Below are 16,837 nucleotides of genomic sequence, written 5' to 3'. Positions count from 1 at the left end.
CCCAAGCTCCTGACACAGGAGTCACAACCCGCCCGCAGGGTCTCAGCGAGGCTGGAGGGCTCCGAGTCAGGTGGGGCCCAGCCCGAGGACAAGGCTGATTGTTCCTGCTCAGCTGGGACTCAGCCCTGCTGCTCACAGGAGGCCTCACCCAGGGGGAAGTGACCCCAACCCTGAGCTCCCGGCCTCACCCGAAAGTGGGGTCACGGAGCACAGGTCACACGCCTGTGTCCTGCTCCCTGTCACTGCCCTTTCACACACATGTGCGGGGTCTGCACATTGGCTGCCTGGGCTGTGGGGCCACAGTTAACAGTGATGTATTTTGGGATAAGTGGGATTATTCCTTCTAATTCTCCCTTTTCCCTTAAGCCTTAAATTTGCCTTATCTTCAATTTTCATACACAAAAAATGACATATTTTCCTCTGTGTCAGAGGAACCTTGCTTAATAGGCTCCAAATCAAGCAGTTCGGACCTTTGGCTGGTGGAATCGGGCCTCACACACAGATACTGAGCAAGGAACACAATTACTGCACATTGTGGGAGGCGGACACTGTAGCAGCAGCTCAGAAATGGACATAAAGTCATATTTCGTTTCACATGGTGAGAATAAGAATGTTGTGGCCACACTTCACAACTTACAGCACAAATTTCCCCCGGAAGCCCCTCCCCTGCTCTTCCTGTTCTTCTGCTCCATGTAAGAGCGTAAGGGGAAAGTGAATCTAGAATACTCCACAACGTTCCCACTGACTTGTACAGACACGTGATCATTTTAAGTTCTGATCAATTCTCACGTGGTTTTCTAATATTTTCATTTGGTATCTCTGGAGAATCTTAAATTAATGGCTGTATTGTTAACTTTGGAAAAGGCAATGGCACCCCACTCCAGTACTCTTGCCTGGAAAGTCCCATGGATGGAGGAGCCTGGTAGGTTGTAGTCCATGGGGTCGCTAAGAGTCAGACACGACTGAGGACTTCCCTTTCACTTTTCACTTTCATGCGTTGGAGAAGGAAATGGCAACCCACTCCAGTGTTCTTGCCTGGAGAATCCCAGGGCCAGGGGAGCCTGGTGGGCTTCCGTCTATGGGGTCGCACAGAGTGGGACACGACTGAAGCGACTTAGCAGCAGCAGCAGCATTGCTAGATTTCTTCTGAAAGGTTGCAAGTAGGTTGAGGCCACCCCTGTTTATTAATGGTTTCTCAGGGGAGACCTAGCTTAGCCCCTAGACCTGGTGCTGCTGTGAGTGACCACACTGCAGCCCTGAGGCCCTGGACTGCTGTGACTGGCAATGGTTTCAGGGCCTGTGTGTGTGGAGACCCCTGTTCCCTCACAGACCACAGCTGACTCTATGGCTCCCTGTACCCTGAGCAGTGACATCAGTGTCGGCTGCTCTGCTGTTACTGGAACCAGCAGAAGCCAGGGAGCCCTCCTCGGTCCTCCAGTCGTACCACTCAGACTCCAGTAAGGACCAGGCTCCAGGGTCCCTGCAGGTTTTCTGGATCCAAAGATGCCTCGGCCAACGCGGGCCTCCTGCTCATCTCTGGGCTGCAGCCTGAGCATGAAGCTGACTCTGACCGTGCAGGCTGGTGCAACAGGGCTTCTCACAGCGACACAGGTAGATGGGAAACTGGGACGAGAGGCTCAGCCTGTCAGGGGCTTATTCTTAGACAACCGTCAAATGTTAAATAATACCCCAGAATCAATTCATTCCTGAGGTATGTTCTGGTTCATAGTATGTCTACTCTCAGTTGTACAGTCAATTTTGCTGAAGTCTCAGAAAATGTAAACAATTTCTGATACCACTGAAGTGCACCCTGGTCATCCGTGTGATCAAGGGAGCCGTGGAGCTGAGCTCCCTCACTGGAGATGAGGAGCAGGAGTCTTTCCCAGATGCGCCTTCAGCAGAGGCCGTGGACCATCCCAGCAGGCAGATCGTCCCCCAGGGTGTGAACCCTGCTCCTGAAGGGGCGGAGCAGAGAGCGTGAGGAGTGAGGGGCACCGGTGGTACATCGCAGGAGGCAGGGAAGCCCGGGAGTGGTTCTCCTGACCCACAGGTGCAGGCTGTGTCCTGCCCTCCCCTTCTCTCATCTCCACCCCATTGGAGCAATTCCTACTTCCGGGTTGGGGTGGTCTCTGGACTGTCAGGAGCAGGGGCTCCCCAGGATGTGCCCGTGTCCCTCTGCCTGTGACTCCTGAGATGAGTCCAGATCCAAGGGCTCCATGTCCTGTAGAAGGGTCAGCAGGGAAGCAGGGATCACCATGGCAATGATGACAAGAGATTCCAGGCAAAGTCCCTGCCTTTGTGATTCAGGACAGAGGTGAGGGACAGTCAGGGGTTCAGCCCTGTTCTCTGGCTCCTTGTGGGTCCACAGGCCCAGGATCAAGTCCACACTCCTTGATCACTCTGGACCCCAGCCTGATGAGGAGGCTGGTCATCAGTGTCACACAGCTCATCACTAACCACAGCCACAGGGAATTCCCGTGTGATGGGGATGTGTGAAGAAAGCTTGACCTGTACTCCCGTGTCGACCCATCACTGCCCTGACCCTGCCTGTGACGTCACCAGTGCTGGTTCAGGTCTCTGCTGTCACTTGTACTATTAAATCCGGGCCGTCTCACCTCTCATCCTGGTCCATCATTATGGGGTCCACGAAACTGTCTCTTTTTCTTTCTGGTCTCCAAATACAAGCAGAATGCCCATGTGCCCAGACACACAGGGTCCCTCACAGGTACTGAGCAGGATGTCGAGGAAGCAGAAGCCCAGCAGCTGTGCCCTGGAGCCCCAGGGGGCCTCTCCTACACCCCGCATGTCCCTCTCCTGCTCCAGCCTTTGTGCTCTGCCCTGAACCCTGACCCTTAGGGAAGCTGGGTGCCTCCCTTTCCACGGGGATTGCTGCCTGAAGAGCCCTCCTCTCCAGGTACTGGGAGACCCTCCCCACTGGGATGTGGCTCTCAGACTCCTCACTTGCTCATTTCCTCCTCTTTTGCCTCATGATCTCTCCCTCTTTTCCCTCCCTGCTACCTTGTTTGAGATGATATTGGATAAATGTCACTATTTTGGACACAGACCTTATAATCCCACCTCCATTAAATCTATGGATTCTAACAATTGAAGGTTAGAACGTTAGACTTCACCATGTCCAATGAAGATCAGGTAATGGTCATAATGGTTTCTCACCAGAGATGAAACCCTTGTCTGGGATGGGTTTCTCAGCCCAGACAAGGATGAGATTCCCATTTATAGGCATAATTTTTTATATCAAACGTTTAATATTGAAAGATTATAAAATTAGACTAAAAACATCTTTAAATATCTGAGTCAAAAAGACGTACTGTGAGGACCATGATCAAGGGTAAATGAGAACCCCTGGAAGTGACCAAGAAGGGCTTTGTTGTTCCTGAGAGACTTCTATTCTCTTTGCATAGAGAGAAATAAGAGCAGAGCCATGCAGTCTGGGCTGGGAAGGTCCCGGGAGGCCCTGCAAATTCAACCTTGACTCCTTATCAACCTGGGAAGGAAGCTCAGACAGAATCCTGACCAGGTACCACCCACAGGCACACTGGGAGTTTGAACCCTGGAAACTCAGGTCGGGTGATTGTGTCCTGGCAGTGAACCCACGAGCTAGGCTGAGCAAACTCAGACATCAGGGAATCCTGAAATTCGTTAGTGTATTAGCATACCATTGAGGGGTCTGAGGTCATTCAGTTCAGTTCAGTTCAGTCGCTCAGTCGTGTCCGACTCTTTGTGACCCCATGAATCGCATCACGCCAGGGCTCCCTGTCCATCACCAACTCCCGGAGTTCACGCAAACTCATGCATTGAGTCTGTGATGCCATCCAGCCATCTCATCCTCTGTCGTCCCCTTCTCCTCCTCCCCCAATCCCTCCCAGCATCAGGGTCTTTTCCAATGAGTCAACTCTTCACATGACGTGGCCAAAGTATTGGAGTTTCAGCTTCAACATTAGTCCTTCCAGTGAACACCCAGGACTGGTCTCCTTTAGGATGGACTGGTTGGATCTCTCATTAGGTACCTGGAAAAATCAATGACCAGGCCCAAACTAGACGAAGGCGACTCATTCTACTGCCTTGGGCTGTGACATCAGGAAGACCCAAGTGTGAGAAAAGCCCTTCCAGGAGGCCATGGTGTGAAGTGGGGGAGGCGGAGGTCTGAGTCCAGCAGGGGGCGCTGTGGGCCTGGTTCTAAGAGCCCAGGGTCCTGACCAGGCAGGCTGGCACCTCCTCCCTTGGCTCTCGCCCACGTGGGCAGCAGGGGCCTCACTGGAGTGTGATGTCCTGCACCTGGGCCCCCAGGGAACACGGCAGCTCACAGCTCAGAGCCACAGGCTTGCCTCTCAGTTCCCGCTGCTCTGTTGTTGGGTCAGTGCCCAGACCTGAAATCCAACTGAGGACAGAGGGACGGTCATACAACAAGAATGAACTTCCTTCAGGAAACTCGGCCTCCAGGGATACCTGGACAGGGGATGAGAGACCCCTGCAGAGGCTGCGCCATTGCCCACAGAACGCCCGGGTGTTCCCAGTGGAAGAGGGATGCAGGCAAGGACCCTCTGTCACCATCTGTGTCATTTAAAAACGTTCCCTGATGGGTTATTTGGCAATTTCAACATTTTGAATTGAACTATGGAAACTGATATTGTGTCAGTTTTTGTGGCTCCATTACTCGTTCCTTCCCGTTTTATTAATACTTTACGTTAACACTTGTAACATGAAATATATGAAATCAGAAGTTCAGCCAAACTGTCATCAATATGTTCATATAATAAGAAAAGAATTCAGTAGGAATACATAATAACCCCTTGCACCGCTCCCCCTCCCTGCAGCCTTTTCTGCTCCTCTCTTGCTCTTTCCTAAGAGCACCCCTCTGATCCATGACTTTCCTCCCCAATCTGGGCTCCTCTCTACAACCCTTCACCAGTGACCTCCTCCTCCAGACCAACGTGACTCTATCAGGTCATGGGTCAGTTTCCAGGCTTCCTTGACCAGCCTTGTCCTCCTTTGCAACCTCTCTAGCCCTCCTACCAGAGAAGCCTCAGGTCTCCAGACTTCAGGTGTGACCCCAGCTCATCCCCTACCGGCCAGGGCGGTCACTGCTGCCTTACCAGGACCTTCTTTAACTCAGGCTATCTTCCTATGGTCACTTCTGAGTGTCCGAGGTCAGCAGACCTGACCTGTCATGCACGTTCCCTCAAGTCAGCTCTGAGCTGACCTATGGCTCCCATACCTCAGCCTGCCCTGTTTTCACAGGCTGCTCAGAGATAAGCACTCCCCAGTGGAGAGGCAATATGTGGCAGAAAGAGCTGGTTCTAGCCCTGCCTCAGTCAAAGTCCAAACAAGTTAGGAATACAAATATCTTTGTAGAAATATTTTTACTGGATAGTATTTAAAATTTCCTAGGATACCTATGAAGTCATTTAAAAAGAACTTTTTAATAAAAAAAGAACTTACGATGATAATTAGTTTTCCAGAACTGTACCCTTGTAAGTGAAAAATTAAGAGAGAACGTCGATTTTCCGTCAGTTTAATTCATGCACAGATTTTAAGGAATGACTGTAGATTTTCTGTAATCCATTACCACATTTGGTTCGTTTAAAACCTCACACACCCAGAGTGTAACACCTCACCAGTGCAGGGCAAGCTACAGTCAACCGTTCTTTTCCAACCAATCACTTCGACCTCTTCCTTCTCTAACCTGCTATTTGGGATGGTTGGTCCTAACAGCTATTATGTATCAGGATCCCTGGGGACACACCCTGCTCAGAGCCCTTCAGAGTCTCAATAAAAACTGCCAGGAGCATCACCAGGCCTGCTCCCTGCAGCCGGTGCCCTGTGCCTGCAGGACAGACGCCCGGGAGGGGCCACTTCATAAGACAGGCCATGGGACAGGGTCCAGCATGTGGAAGGCTTCACACACAGTAAGTTCTGTTCAGTTCAGTAGCTCAGTCATGTCCAACTCTTTGCGACCCCATGGACTGTAGCACGCCAGGCTTCCCTGTCCATCACCAACTCCTGGAGTTTACTCAAACTCATATCCATTGAGTTGGAGATGCCATCCAACCATCTCATCCTCTGTCATCTGCTTTTCCTCCTTTCCTCAATCTTTCCCAGCATCAGGGTCTTTTCAAATGAGTCAGTTCTTTGCATCAGGTGGCCAAAGTATTGGAGCTTCAGCTTCAGTATCAGTCCGTCCAATGAATATTCAGGACTGATTTCCTTTAGGATGGACTGGTTGGATCTCCTTGCAGTACAATGGACTCTCAAAAGTCTCCTCCAACACCAGAGTTCAAAAGCATTGTTTCTTTGGTGCTCAGGTGTCTTTATAGTCCAACTCTCAACTTTTCCATGACTACTGGAAAAACCATAGCTTTGACTAGACAGACCTTTGTTGGCAAAGTCATGTATCTGCTTTTTAATATGCTGTCTAGGTTGGTCATAGCTTTTCTTCCAAGGAGCAAGCGTCTTTTAATTTCATGGCTGCAGTCCCCATCTGCAGTGATTTGGAGCCCAAAAGTGAAGTCTGTCAGTTTCCACTGTTTCCCCATCTATTTGCCGTGAAGTGATGGGACCAGATGCCATGACCTTAGTTTTCTAAATGTTGGGTTTTAATCCAACTTTTTCACTCTCCTCTTTCGCTTTCATCAAGAGGCTCTTTTGTTCAAACACACAGTAAAGATCCAGGCATTTAGGAATGCTGAGTCCCACCTCAGGCCTCTCTCCACACCTTCACCCCCTCCTCAGAGAACTGCCCCCTCTTCCTCAGGGCTGAGGGGACGCACAGAGGAAGGAGGGCTCTGCCCACCAGGGAGGAGGCCCACAGAGGAGGGACCCTGCTGTCCTGCACAGAAGGAGACCCACCTTCCCGCTCCGGGGCCGGCACTGCCCTGACCTGATCCTGATCTGAGAGGAATTTGTGTCTCAGATGCCCCTCGGTCCTGACCCCTAAGCAGTCATGGAAGCCCTGGACAGATTCATCCTGAGGATTTGAGGGGAGCCCATGATGGCCCTGAGCTCAGGGGGACACAGAAGGGGCACCTGGTCTGGTGCTAAAGAGGGGACAGTGCACAGAGCAGGAGGCAGGATCTGTCCTTGAGGGCTTTGCTCTCCAGGTCACAGGATGTGTGTCTGGGCCTGGACAAGGGGTGGGGGGCGCTCGGGGTCCATTTCTGAAGCTGGGTGGTGGGAGGCAGAGCTGGGTCCCCCGACAGAGCTCCCTGACAAGGCCTGGTGGCCTCTGCTCAGGGCTCCCAGCTGTGACCTCCCACTCCTGAGACCCACAGAGCCCTACCCCTGACAACTCTCTGGCCACCGTCAGGCATAGAGACCTGGCCCAGGGCCTGGGAGGGTCAGTGTGATGCACGGGATCCTTTGCATGAAAGGACCCTCCCCCTCTCAGGGTATGAAGAGGGGAAGGAGGAGTGTGGGGACACTCTGCTCAGCGGTGAGGCTACAGAAGGCAGGACACCCTGACTGTGTCCACCATGGCCTGGTCCCCTCTGCTCCTCACCCTGGTCGCTCTCTTCACAGGTGACTGGATGTGGGGACAGGTGAAGGGCCCTGGGAAGACTCACAGGCCCTGCTCCCTGCTCTCCTGTCAGGACCCCAGAGTCACCATGTCTGTCTCTCCCCCTTCCAGGATCCTGGGCCCAGGCTATGCTGACTCAGCCGCCCTCCATGTTCGGGACTTTGGGTCAGAGGGTTACCCTCTCCTTCACTGGAAGGAGCAGCAACCCTGGGGGTCTTTATGTCAGCTGGTACCAACAGCTCCCAGGAAAGGCCCCTAGACTCCTGACATATGAAAATAGCAAACGACCCTCAGGGGTCCCAGATTGATTCTCTGGCTCCAAGTCTGGCAACTCAGCCTCTCTGACCACCTCAGTTCATGCTGAACGATACTGATTATTACTGTTTCTCATGGGCTGATGGCTTGAAAGTTTCCACAGTGCTTCAGGCCAGAGAGAAGGAGACAAAAACCTGCTTCCCCCACAGCAATGGGGCTCCCAGGGCAAGGTGTTTGCCCCTCCTTTCCTGGAGTCCCTGAGACCACGGAACCCAGCAGAAATGAGTGTCCCCTGACTGCAGCACAGCTGACCACTCAGCTTGACTCCCCTCCCTAGGCCAGCGGCACACAAGGGGTGGTCACACACCCTTGGATGAAGGAGCTGCTCACAGCAGTTGCCCCCGGCTCCCAGGTCGGAGTCAGCAGCACGGAGCAGGGGAGTCAGTGCGCCCTTGCTGGGTCACTGGGCAGTGAATGCACATCCCTGAGCTTCCATCACAGAAACATTTTCTGTTAAAGGAAAAGGAAATGGAACCCAGAGTTTCTACAAGCAATTTCCACACAGTCCAGTATCCAGTAGAATTGTCACTTCTATCAAGAACCAGAATACTAAATATTGAAGGGAAGTGAGAAGGCATAGACATCACTGGTGAGATACCTGAGATGATGAAATCAGGTGACAGATGTTTTTAGGGACAAATCATCAAATCTATTTGATGAGCAAGTACAAACACTCTTGGGTCCTAAGGAAAAGGAGATAAATGTAGGAAAAAGAGAAAAAGTAGTCAGAATCACCTGAAAATACAATAGGAGAAAAAAAAAAAAAGTATCTGCACACTATCAAAGACGTGTAATACTTATTGCTATTCAATTCATTCATTTGTTTATTGACAGAGTGTTTGGTGACAGGAAAAAAGAGCGCCCCTGCTTCTTCTCATAAGGCTTCCCAGGTGTCGCTCGAGGTAAAGAACCCGGTGCCAATGCAAGGGCCATAAGAGAAGTGGGTTCTGTCCCTGGGGTGGGAAGATCCTCTGGAGCAAGAAACGGCAACCCTCTCCAGTGTTCTTGCCTGGAGAATCCCATGGACAGATGAGCCTGGTGGGCTAGAGTCCACGGGGTACCAAAGGAGTCAGACAGGATTGAGAACCAAGTAACTGAGCGGCACCTTGCTCCCACTCTCACTGCCGTGAACGTTCCCCGGGTGAGTCACCAGGGGGCGCTGTGCACCTGCTCAGAACTGGCAGCCCCTCAACGCACCCCCATGGTCCCCTGAGCTGGCCCTGCACCCGGGCTCAGCGGACTGAGTTGGATGTGACAGCAGGTGGTTCCTCTCAGGGGACAGACTCAGAGCCGCGGCCCCCAGGCCTCCTCCTGGGACTGAAGCTGCACCCGGGGCCGAACACCCAGAGTTGGAGGGTGAAGGGGTCAGGTGGTCATCAGTGCCCACCCTCTTCCCAGAAAGAGAGGAGGGAAGGAGCCCCTAGAGCCCACCCGGTGAACCCCTCCAGCTCTCCTCAGCCTGCGCCCGCTCCTCCTCATCTCTTTGCTCAGAGCCTGCCCTCCCGCTCTCCTCATTCGTGACTTTTCTCCCAATTCTGGGCCTCGCCCTTTCTACATCATACACTGTTGGCCTCCACAGTGATGACCAAGCTCATGCTCTTAGAGAGTCATGAACGAGTTTCCCGATCTTTCTGAAACACTCACTTCCTCATCCCCCTCCTTGAACATCTCTAACCCTTGCTTCCCGAGAAGCCTCAGGTTTCCGGCTCTCAGGTTTGACCCCAGCTCGACCCCTCCCTGTTCCACCCCTGGTTCCCCCTCATTTCCCAGGGGACCCAGTGATGCCCACCCAGCAGCTGATTTATCCCGTGAACGTTCACACTCTGTCCCATGTGCCCATCGAGTGAGGAATCAGGAGGGGAGAGAAACCCTGTCCTGAGACCTGGGAAATGATTCCTGGCTGAGGAGTGTCTGTGCTCAGCTGCTGTGGGACTGACTTTATGCACAGTGAGCCCGGGAGAAGCTGCTGGGGCCCTGGGCTGGGAAAGCAGACCCTGTCCTGGGGCTCTGCCCCCGGGGCCGTGACTGCTGCTCTGTCTGGACCAAACCTAAGTCAGGTTTGATCCCCATGATCACGTCTGAGATTCCTGAGAACAACTGATCTGTCTTGTCATGTCCTGTCCCTCATCTCAGATCTGAGACTGACCCATGGCTCTGATAACTCAGCCTGCCCTGTTTCACAGATGCCATATATGTCACAGAGTTTTTAAAATGATCTTATTTAAAGAACAGAATCTAAAAGGAAAATTATGTTTTAGAAATAGTACCATGGCAATAAAAATTAAAATAGAGCCAGAGACGGACACAACTTTGTCGGACTGAACCACAACATTTGCTTCTGTTAAATTTAGGCATCTAATTTTAAGTGAGGCCCTTAGATTTTCACTACTCCACGATCACATTTTGGTTCATTGAAAATCTCAAAATCACACATCCACTGTGTAACACTCACATGCACTACAGGGTAAGCTACAGTTGGCTGCTGTTTTCCAACCAAACACATCCTGAAGCTATAATTTCAAGACCAGTTTTGGGAATGTTGACTCTAAGAGCTCTATCACCAGGTCAGGATGTATGTTTGGCCAGGACACCAGGGGGCGTTCCAAGGCCTTTCCTGAGTGTCTGGAGGGGTGAGAGCAGAGACCAGCCCCCTGGTACTTCCTGATGCTTTCTGCTCAGGGTCCCAGCTGTGACATGCCACCCCCAAGCCCCACGCATCCCTTCCCCAGATCACACACTGGTCTCCCTCAGGCACAGGAAGCTGACCCAGGTCCCAGAGGTGATCAGAGCATTGTGGGGGTTGGACGGGAGGACGGTCATTTGCATGAAAGGCCCCGCCCCCTCTCAGGGTATGAAGAGGGGAAGGAGCGGTGTGGGGACGCTCTGTTCTGCTGTGGGGCCACAGACGGCAGGACGCCCTGACATGTCCACCATGGCCTGGTCCCCTCTGTTCCTCACGCTGGTTGCTCTCTGCACAGGTGACTGGATGGGGGGACAGGGGAAGGGCGCGGGGAAGACACAAGGGCCCTGCTCCCTGCTCTCATGTCTTGACCCCCGAGTCACCATCTCTGTCTCTCGCCCTTCCAGCATCCTGGGCCCAGGCTGTGCTGACTCAGCCATCATCCGTGTCCGGGTCCCTGGGCCAGAGTGTCTCCATCACCTGCTCTGGAAGCAGCAGCAATGTTGGAAATGGATATGTGAGCTGGTACCAAATGACCCCAGGATCGGCCCCCAGAACCCTCATCTATGGTGACACCAGTCGAGCCTCGGGGGTCCCCGACCGATTCTCCGGCTCCAGGTCTGGCAACACAGCCACCCTGACCATCAGCTCGCTCCAGGCTGAGGACGAGGCAGATTATTTCTGTGCATCTGCTGAGGATAGTAGCAGTAATGCCACAGTGCTCCAGGCCAGGGGGGAAGTGAGACAAAAACCTGCCCTCCCTCAAGTCACGGGCCTCCCTGGGCTGAAGCATCTTCTGCCAATGCAGACACTTCTGTTGCTTGTTTGATTTAAAACGGGGGTCTGAGCCCCACACCAGGAAATTGGTCTGGGAAACCCTTTCAGTTCTTCTTCATTCTGACCCCTCACCAAGGCTTTGCTTTCGGCAACCGTATTTTATATGAATATCTGAAGTTGAGCAGAAGGACCTGAATGCCAGAGGCAGGTCCTGGTGGACAGAGTCCATGACGGTCATGTCAGAACCAGAGAGACAGTGTCCAGCTGGGTCTGATTCAGGACGTTTAGCTCCTTGGCCGGCCCTGGGCTGAGCTGAGGCCCAGGCTGCTGCTCCTGCCTTTCCTGTGACCGCCTCTCACCATGTCCAATGAAGATCAGGTAACGGTCATAAGGGTTTCTCAACCAGAGATGAAACAGGAGCCCAGACAAGGATGAGATTCCCATTTATAAGCATAATCTTTTATATCAAACATTTATTATAGAAAGATTATAAAATTAGACTAAAAACATCTTTAAATATCTGAGTCAAAAAGAAGTACTATGAGAACCATGATGAAGGGTAAATGAGAACCCCTGGAAGTGACCAAGAAGAGATTTGTTGTACCTGAGAGCCTCCCTATTCTCTTTGCAAAGAGAGAAATAAGAACAGAGCCATGTAGTCAGCTGGGAAGGCTCCGGGAGGCCTTGCAAATTCAACCTTGACTACCTATCAACCTGGGAAGGAAACTCAGACAGAATCATGACCAGGCACAACCCCCCGGGAATGCTGGGTTTTTGAACCCTGGAAATTCAGGTTCGGGTGGTTGTGTTATGGCAGTGAACCCACGAGCTCGGCGGAGCAAACTCAGACATCAGGGAATCCTGAAATTCTTAAGTGTATCAGCATACCATTCAGGGGTCTGAGCTCATTCAGTTCAGTTCAGTTCAGTTCAGTTCAGTCACTTAGTCATGTCCGACTCTTTGCGACCCCATGATCCCATCACGCCAGGCCTCCCTGTCCATCACCAACTCCCAGAGTCCACCCAAACACATGTGCATCTAGTAGGTGATGCCATCCAGCCATCTCATCCTCTGTCGTCCCCTTCTCTTCCTGCCCCCAATCCCTCCCAGCATCAGGGTCTTTTCCAATGAATCAATGCTTCGCCTGAGGTGGCCAAAGTATTGGAGTTTCAGCTTCAGCATCATTCATTCCAATGCACACCCAGGACTGGTCTCCTTTAGGATGGACTGGTTGGATCTCTCATTAGGTACTGGAAAAATCAATGACCAAGCCCAAACTAGATGAAGGCGACTCATTCTACTGCCCTGGGCGGTGACATCAGGAAGACCCAGCTGCAAGTGTGAGAAAGCCCTTCCAGGAGGCTGTGGTGTGAAGTGGGGGAGGAGGAGGTCTGAGTCCAGCAGGGGGCGCTGTGGGCCTGGTCCGGAGAGATCAGGGTCCTGGCCAGGCAGGCTGGCACCTCCTGTGTTGGCTCTTGCCCACGTGGGCAGCAGGGTCCTCACTGGAGGGTGACGTCCTGAACCTGGGCTCCCAGGGGACACAGCAGCTCTCAGCTCAGAGCCACAGGCTTGCCTCTCAGTTCCCGCTGCTCTGTCGTGGGGTCAGTGCCCAGACCTGACATCCAACCAAGGACAGAGGGACGGTCACACAACAAAAATGAACTTCCTTCAGGAACCTCGACCTCCGGGGACACCTGGACAGGGGATGAGAGACCCCTGCAGAGGCTGCCCCATTGCCCACAGAACGCCCGGGTGTTCCCAGTGGAAGAAGGATGCAGGCAAGGACCCTCTGTCACCATCTGTGTCATTTAAATATGTTCCCTGTTGTGTTATTTGGCAATTTCAACATTTTGAATTGAACAACGGAAAGTGATATTGTGTCAGTTTTTGTGGCTCCCTTACTCGTTCCTTCCCATTTTATTAATACTTTATGTTAACACTTGTAACGTGAAATATATGAAATCAGAAGTTCAGCCAAACTGTCATCAATATGTTCATATAATAAGAAAAGAATTCAGTAGGAATATATATTTTTCACCTCTATGAGCTGAGGTTCTCAAACACCTCTGACAAAAATCATGTGAATTTTATTAAAAAGCTACTTTAGCAGCAATTCCAATATGAATACAAATAAGAAGAGCATTTACATTTTTACGTCAAAGAAACAAGAATGAACAAGACTTTCCCATCTCTTCCACACACGTTAACGTGAGGTGTCTGAGCTCCTTCTCCTCCTCGTTGCCCCCACACCCCTCCTCCGTCCCGGGTCCATCGGCTCCACCCAGAACCACAGGGAAGGGAGTTTTCCAAGGTCCATGATGCTCACCACACCTACCTGTCCACACACCATGTTTTTCTATTTCTGATGATGAAACATGTGTCCCAACTTTGTTGGAAATGAACTTGCCAGCTGTCATAATTGCATGACGAGATGGTGACCTTTACCCGTGAAACCCGCAGTTCTATTGAAGGTACTCCACGTGGTCATGGCTGTTTACAGCACAGGACGCTGTCACCCTAAGCCTGCCCGTGCGGCTCCGCATGCCACTCCCCACCTCCCATCCTGGTCTCCCCAGCGCTGGGACTAGAGACAGCTTAAAAGAGTGCTTCAAGGGCCACCCCTCACCCTTCACAGCAGACACAGGCTCTGGGATTTCCTGCTCGGCTCAGGGCTGGAGGACGGACAGCACCGCACAGACGGACTCAGGGCTCCCTGAGAAGACAGAGAGTATTCTAAAGACGGGCTCAGGTGTGGAAAGGCTGGATTACTGGGGCAAGAGAGGAAGACTTAGGACAAGGAAATGGCAACCCACCCCAGTATTCTTGCCTAGAGAATCGCGTAGACAGAGGAGCCTGTCCATGGGGTCACACAGAGTCGGGCACGACTGAAGTGACTTAGCATGCATGCGTGCATGCACTGGAGAAGGAAATGGCAACCCACTCCATCGTTCTTGCCTGGAGAGTCCCAGGGATGGAGGAGCCTGGGGGCTGCCGTCTTTGGGTCATACAGAGTCGGACATGACTGAAGCAACCTGGCAGCAGCAGCAATAGCAACAGACCAACATGGTCCCCTGAGCTTGCCCTGCTCCCGGGCTCAGCAGACTGAGTTGGACGTGACAGCAGGTGCTTCCTCTCAAAGGACAGACTCAGACCCGCGGCCCCCAGGCCTCCTCCTGGGAGAGAAGCTGCACACGGGGCCGAGCACCTGGAATTGGAGGGTGAAGGTGTCAGGTGGTCATCAGTCCCCACCCTCTTCCCAGAAACAGAGGAGGGGAGGAGCCCCCAGAGCCCACTCCATGCACCCCTCCCGCTCCCCTCATTCATGACTTTCCTCCCAATTCTGGGCCCTTCTCTTTCTACAGACCTACACTGTTGATCTCCATGGTCATGACCCAGCTCACTCTGTCAGAAGATCGTGGACATGTTTCCAAATCTTTCTGAAATTTACACTCACTTCCTCGGCCCCCCCTTGAACCTCTCTAACCCTTCCTTTCCAAGAAGCCTCAGGTCTCTGGTTCTCAGATGTGACCCCTACTCGTCCCCTCCCTGTTCCTCCCCAGGTTCCCCTTGTTTCCCAGGGGATCCATGAACCCCTCTAGTAGCCGATTTATTCCCTGAGACCTCACACTCCGTCCTGTGTGCCCACTGAGTGAGGAATCAGGAGGGGAGAGAAACCCTGTCCTGAGACCTGGGAAATGATTCCTGGCTGAGGAGTGTCTGTGCTCAGCTGCTGTGGGACTGATTTTATGCACAGTGAGCCCGGGAGAAGCTGCTGGGGCCCTGGGCTGGGAAAGCAGAGCCTGTGGGCTCTGCCCCCGGGGCCGTGACTGCTGCTCTGTCTGACCATGTCTATGGTCCCGTCTGAGGCTCCTGAGAACAGCTGATCTGCCTTGTCTTGTCCTGTGTCTCATCTCAGATCTGAGACCGAGCGATGGCTCTGATAACTCAGCCTGCCCTGTTTCACAGAGAGAACGTCCTGCTACGACATAAAATCCCCCAGTGGAGATGCCATACATGTCAGAAAGTCTTTAAAATTATCTTACTTAAAGAACAGAGGCTACAAGGAAAATTATGTTTTAGAAATACTACCATGGGAATGCAGAATTAAACCAGAGCCACAGTTGGACACAGCTTAGTGACTTAACAACAACATTTTCTTCAGTTAAATTTAGGCATCTATTTTAAGTGAGGACCTTAGATTTTTACTACTCCATGATCACATTTTGGTTCATTGAAAATCTCAAAATCACACATCCACTGTGTAACACTCACATGCACTACAGGGTAAGCTACAGTTGGCTGTTGTTTTCCAAGCAAACACATCCTGAAGGTATAATTACAAAACCAGTTTTGGGAAAGTTGGCTGTTAAGAGCTCTGATCACCAGGTCAGGATATGTGTTTGGCCAGGACACCAGGGGGCATTCCAAGGCCTTTCCTGAGTGTCTGGAGGGGTGAGAGCAGAGAGCAGCCCTCTGGTACTTCCTGATGCTTGCTGCTCAGGGTTCCCAGCTGTGACATCCCACCCCCAAGTCCCAGGCATCCCTGCCCCAGATCACACACTGGTCTCCCTCAGGCACAGGAAGCTGACCCAGGTCCCAGAGGTGATCAGAGCATTGTGGGGGTTGGAGGGGAGGACAGTCATTTGCATGAAAGGCCCTGCCCCCTCTCAGGGTATGAAGAGGGGAAGGAGTGGTGTGGGGATGCTCTGCTCAGTTGTGGGGCCACAGAAGGCAGGACGCCCTGACATGTCCACCATGGTCTGGTCCCCTCTGCTCCTCACGCTGGTCGCTCTCTGACAGGTGACTGGATGGGGGGACAGGGGAAGGGCCCTGGGAAGACACACAGGCCCTGCTCCCTGCTCTCATGTCTGGACTCCTGAGTCACCATCTCTGTCTCTCCCCCTTCCAAGATCCTGGGCCCAAGCTGTGCTGACTCAACTGCCCTCCATGTCTGGGTCCCTGGGCCAGAGGGTCTCCATCACCTGCTCTGGAAGCAGCAGCAACGTTGGAACTGGCAATTATGTTGGCTGGTACCAAATGATCCCAGGATCGGCCCCCAGAACCCTCATCTACCGTGCTACCAGTCGACTCTCGGGGGTCCCCGACTGATTCTCCGTCTCCAGGTCTGGGAACACAGCCACCCTGACCATCAGCTCGCACCAGGCTGAGGACGAGGCTGATTATTACTGTGTATCTTACGACAGCAGTATCAGTGGTGCCACAGTGCTCCAGGCCAGGGGGGAAGTGAGACAAAAACCTGCTGTCCTCTCAGAGTCAGGGCTCTGGGGGCAGAAACATCCTCTGCAAAGGCAGCCACTTCATTTGTCTGTTTGGCCTAAGACTGGGTCCAGAATCACACCAGGGAACTTGGTCCAGAAAAATCTGTTCACATCTGTCTTAATTCACCCTTTCTCCAGCTTTCCTTGGCAGCAACACATTGTCTGATTTTCTCAACTTTAGCAGAAATCCCCAGTGCCAAGGGCAGATGCCCTGGGGTCCGAGTCCATGATGGGTCAGGTCAGAACCAGAGA

At 52.5% G+C, this 16,837-nt stretch overlaps 1 protein-coding gene across 2 annotated transcripts in view; it reads left to right on the top strand.

The window, feature by feature from the left end:
* The window catches only part of LOC113907274 (immunoglobulin lambda-1 light chain-like), a 320,444-nt gene that overhangs the window by 42,739 nt on the left and 260,868 nt on the right, over positions 1 to 16,837 (top strand). The window contains exons 1-2 of one of the 2 annotated variants that reach the window (XM_027566216.1): positions 10,741 to 10,827; positions 10,937 to 11,240. The exons of the other annotated variant lie outside the window; for it this stretch is intronic. Coding sequence (XP_027422017.1) covers positions 10,773 to 10,827; positions 10,937 to 11,240 — 359 coding nt within the window. The 5' untranslated portion in view covers positions 10,741 to 10,772. Of the gene's footprint in view, positions 1 to 10,740; positions 10,828 to 10,936; positions 11,241 to 16,837 lie in introns of those variants that run through there. 2 annotated transcript variants of the gene reach the window in all.

The sequence above is a fragment of the Bos indicus x Bos taurus genome, chromosome 17 (assembly GCF_003369695.1).
Source record: "Bos indicus x Bos taurus breed Angus x Brahman F1 hybrid chromosome 17, Bos_hybrid_MaternalHap_v2.0, whole genome shotgun sequence".
Taxonomy (NCBI): Eukaryota; Metazoa; Chordata; class Mammalia; order Artiodactyla; family Bovidae; genus Bos; species Bos indicus x Bos taurus.
The sequence above is the reverse complement of the archived record's forward strand: the minus strand, read 5'-3'. Positions and strand labels throughout refer to the sequence as shown.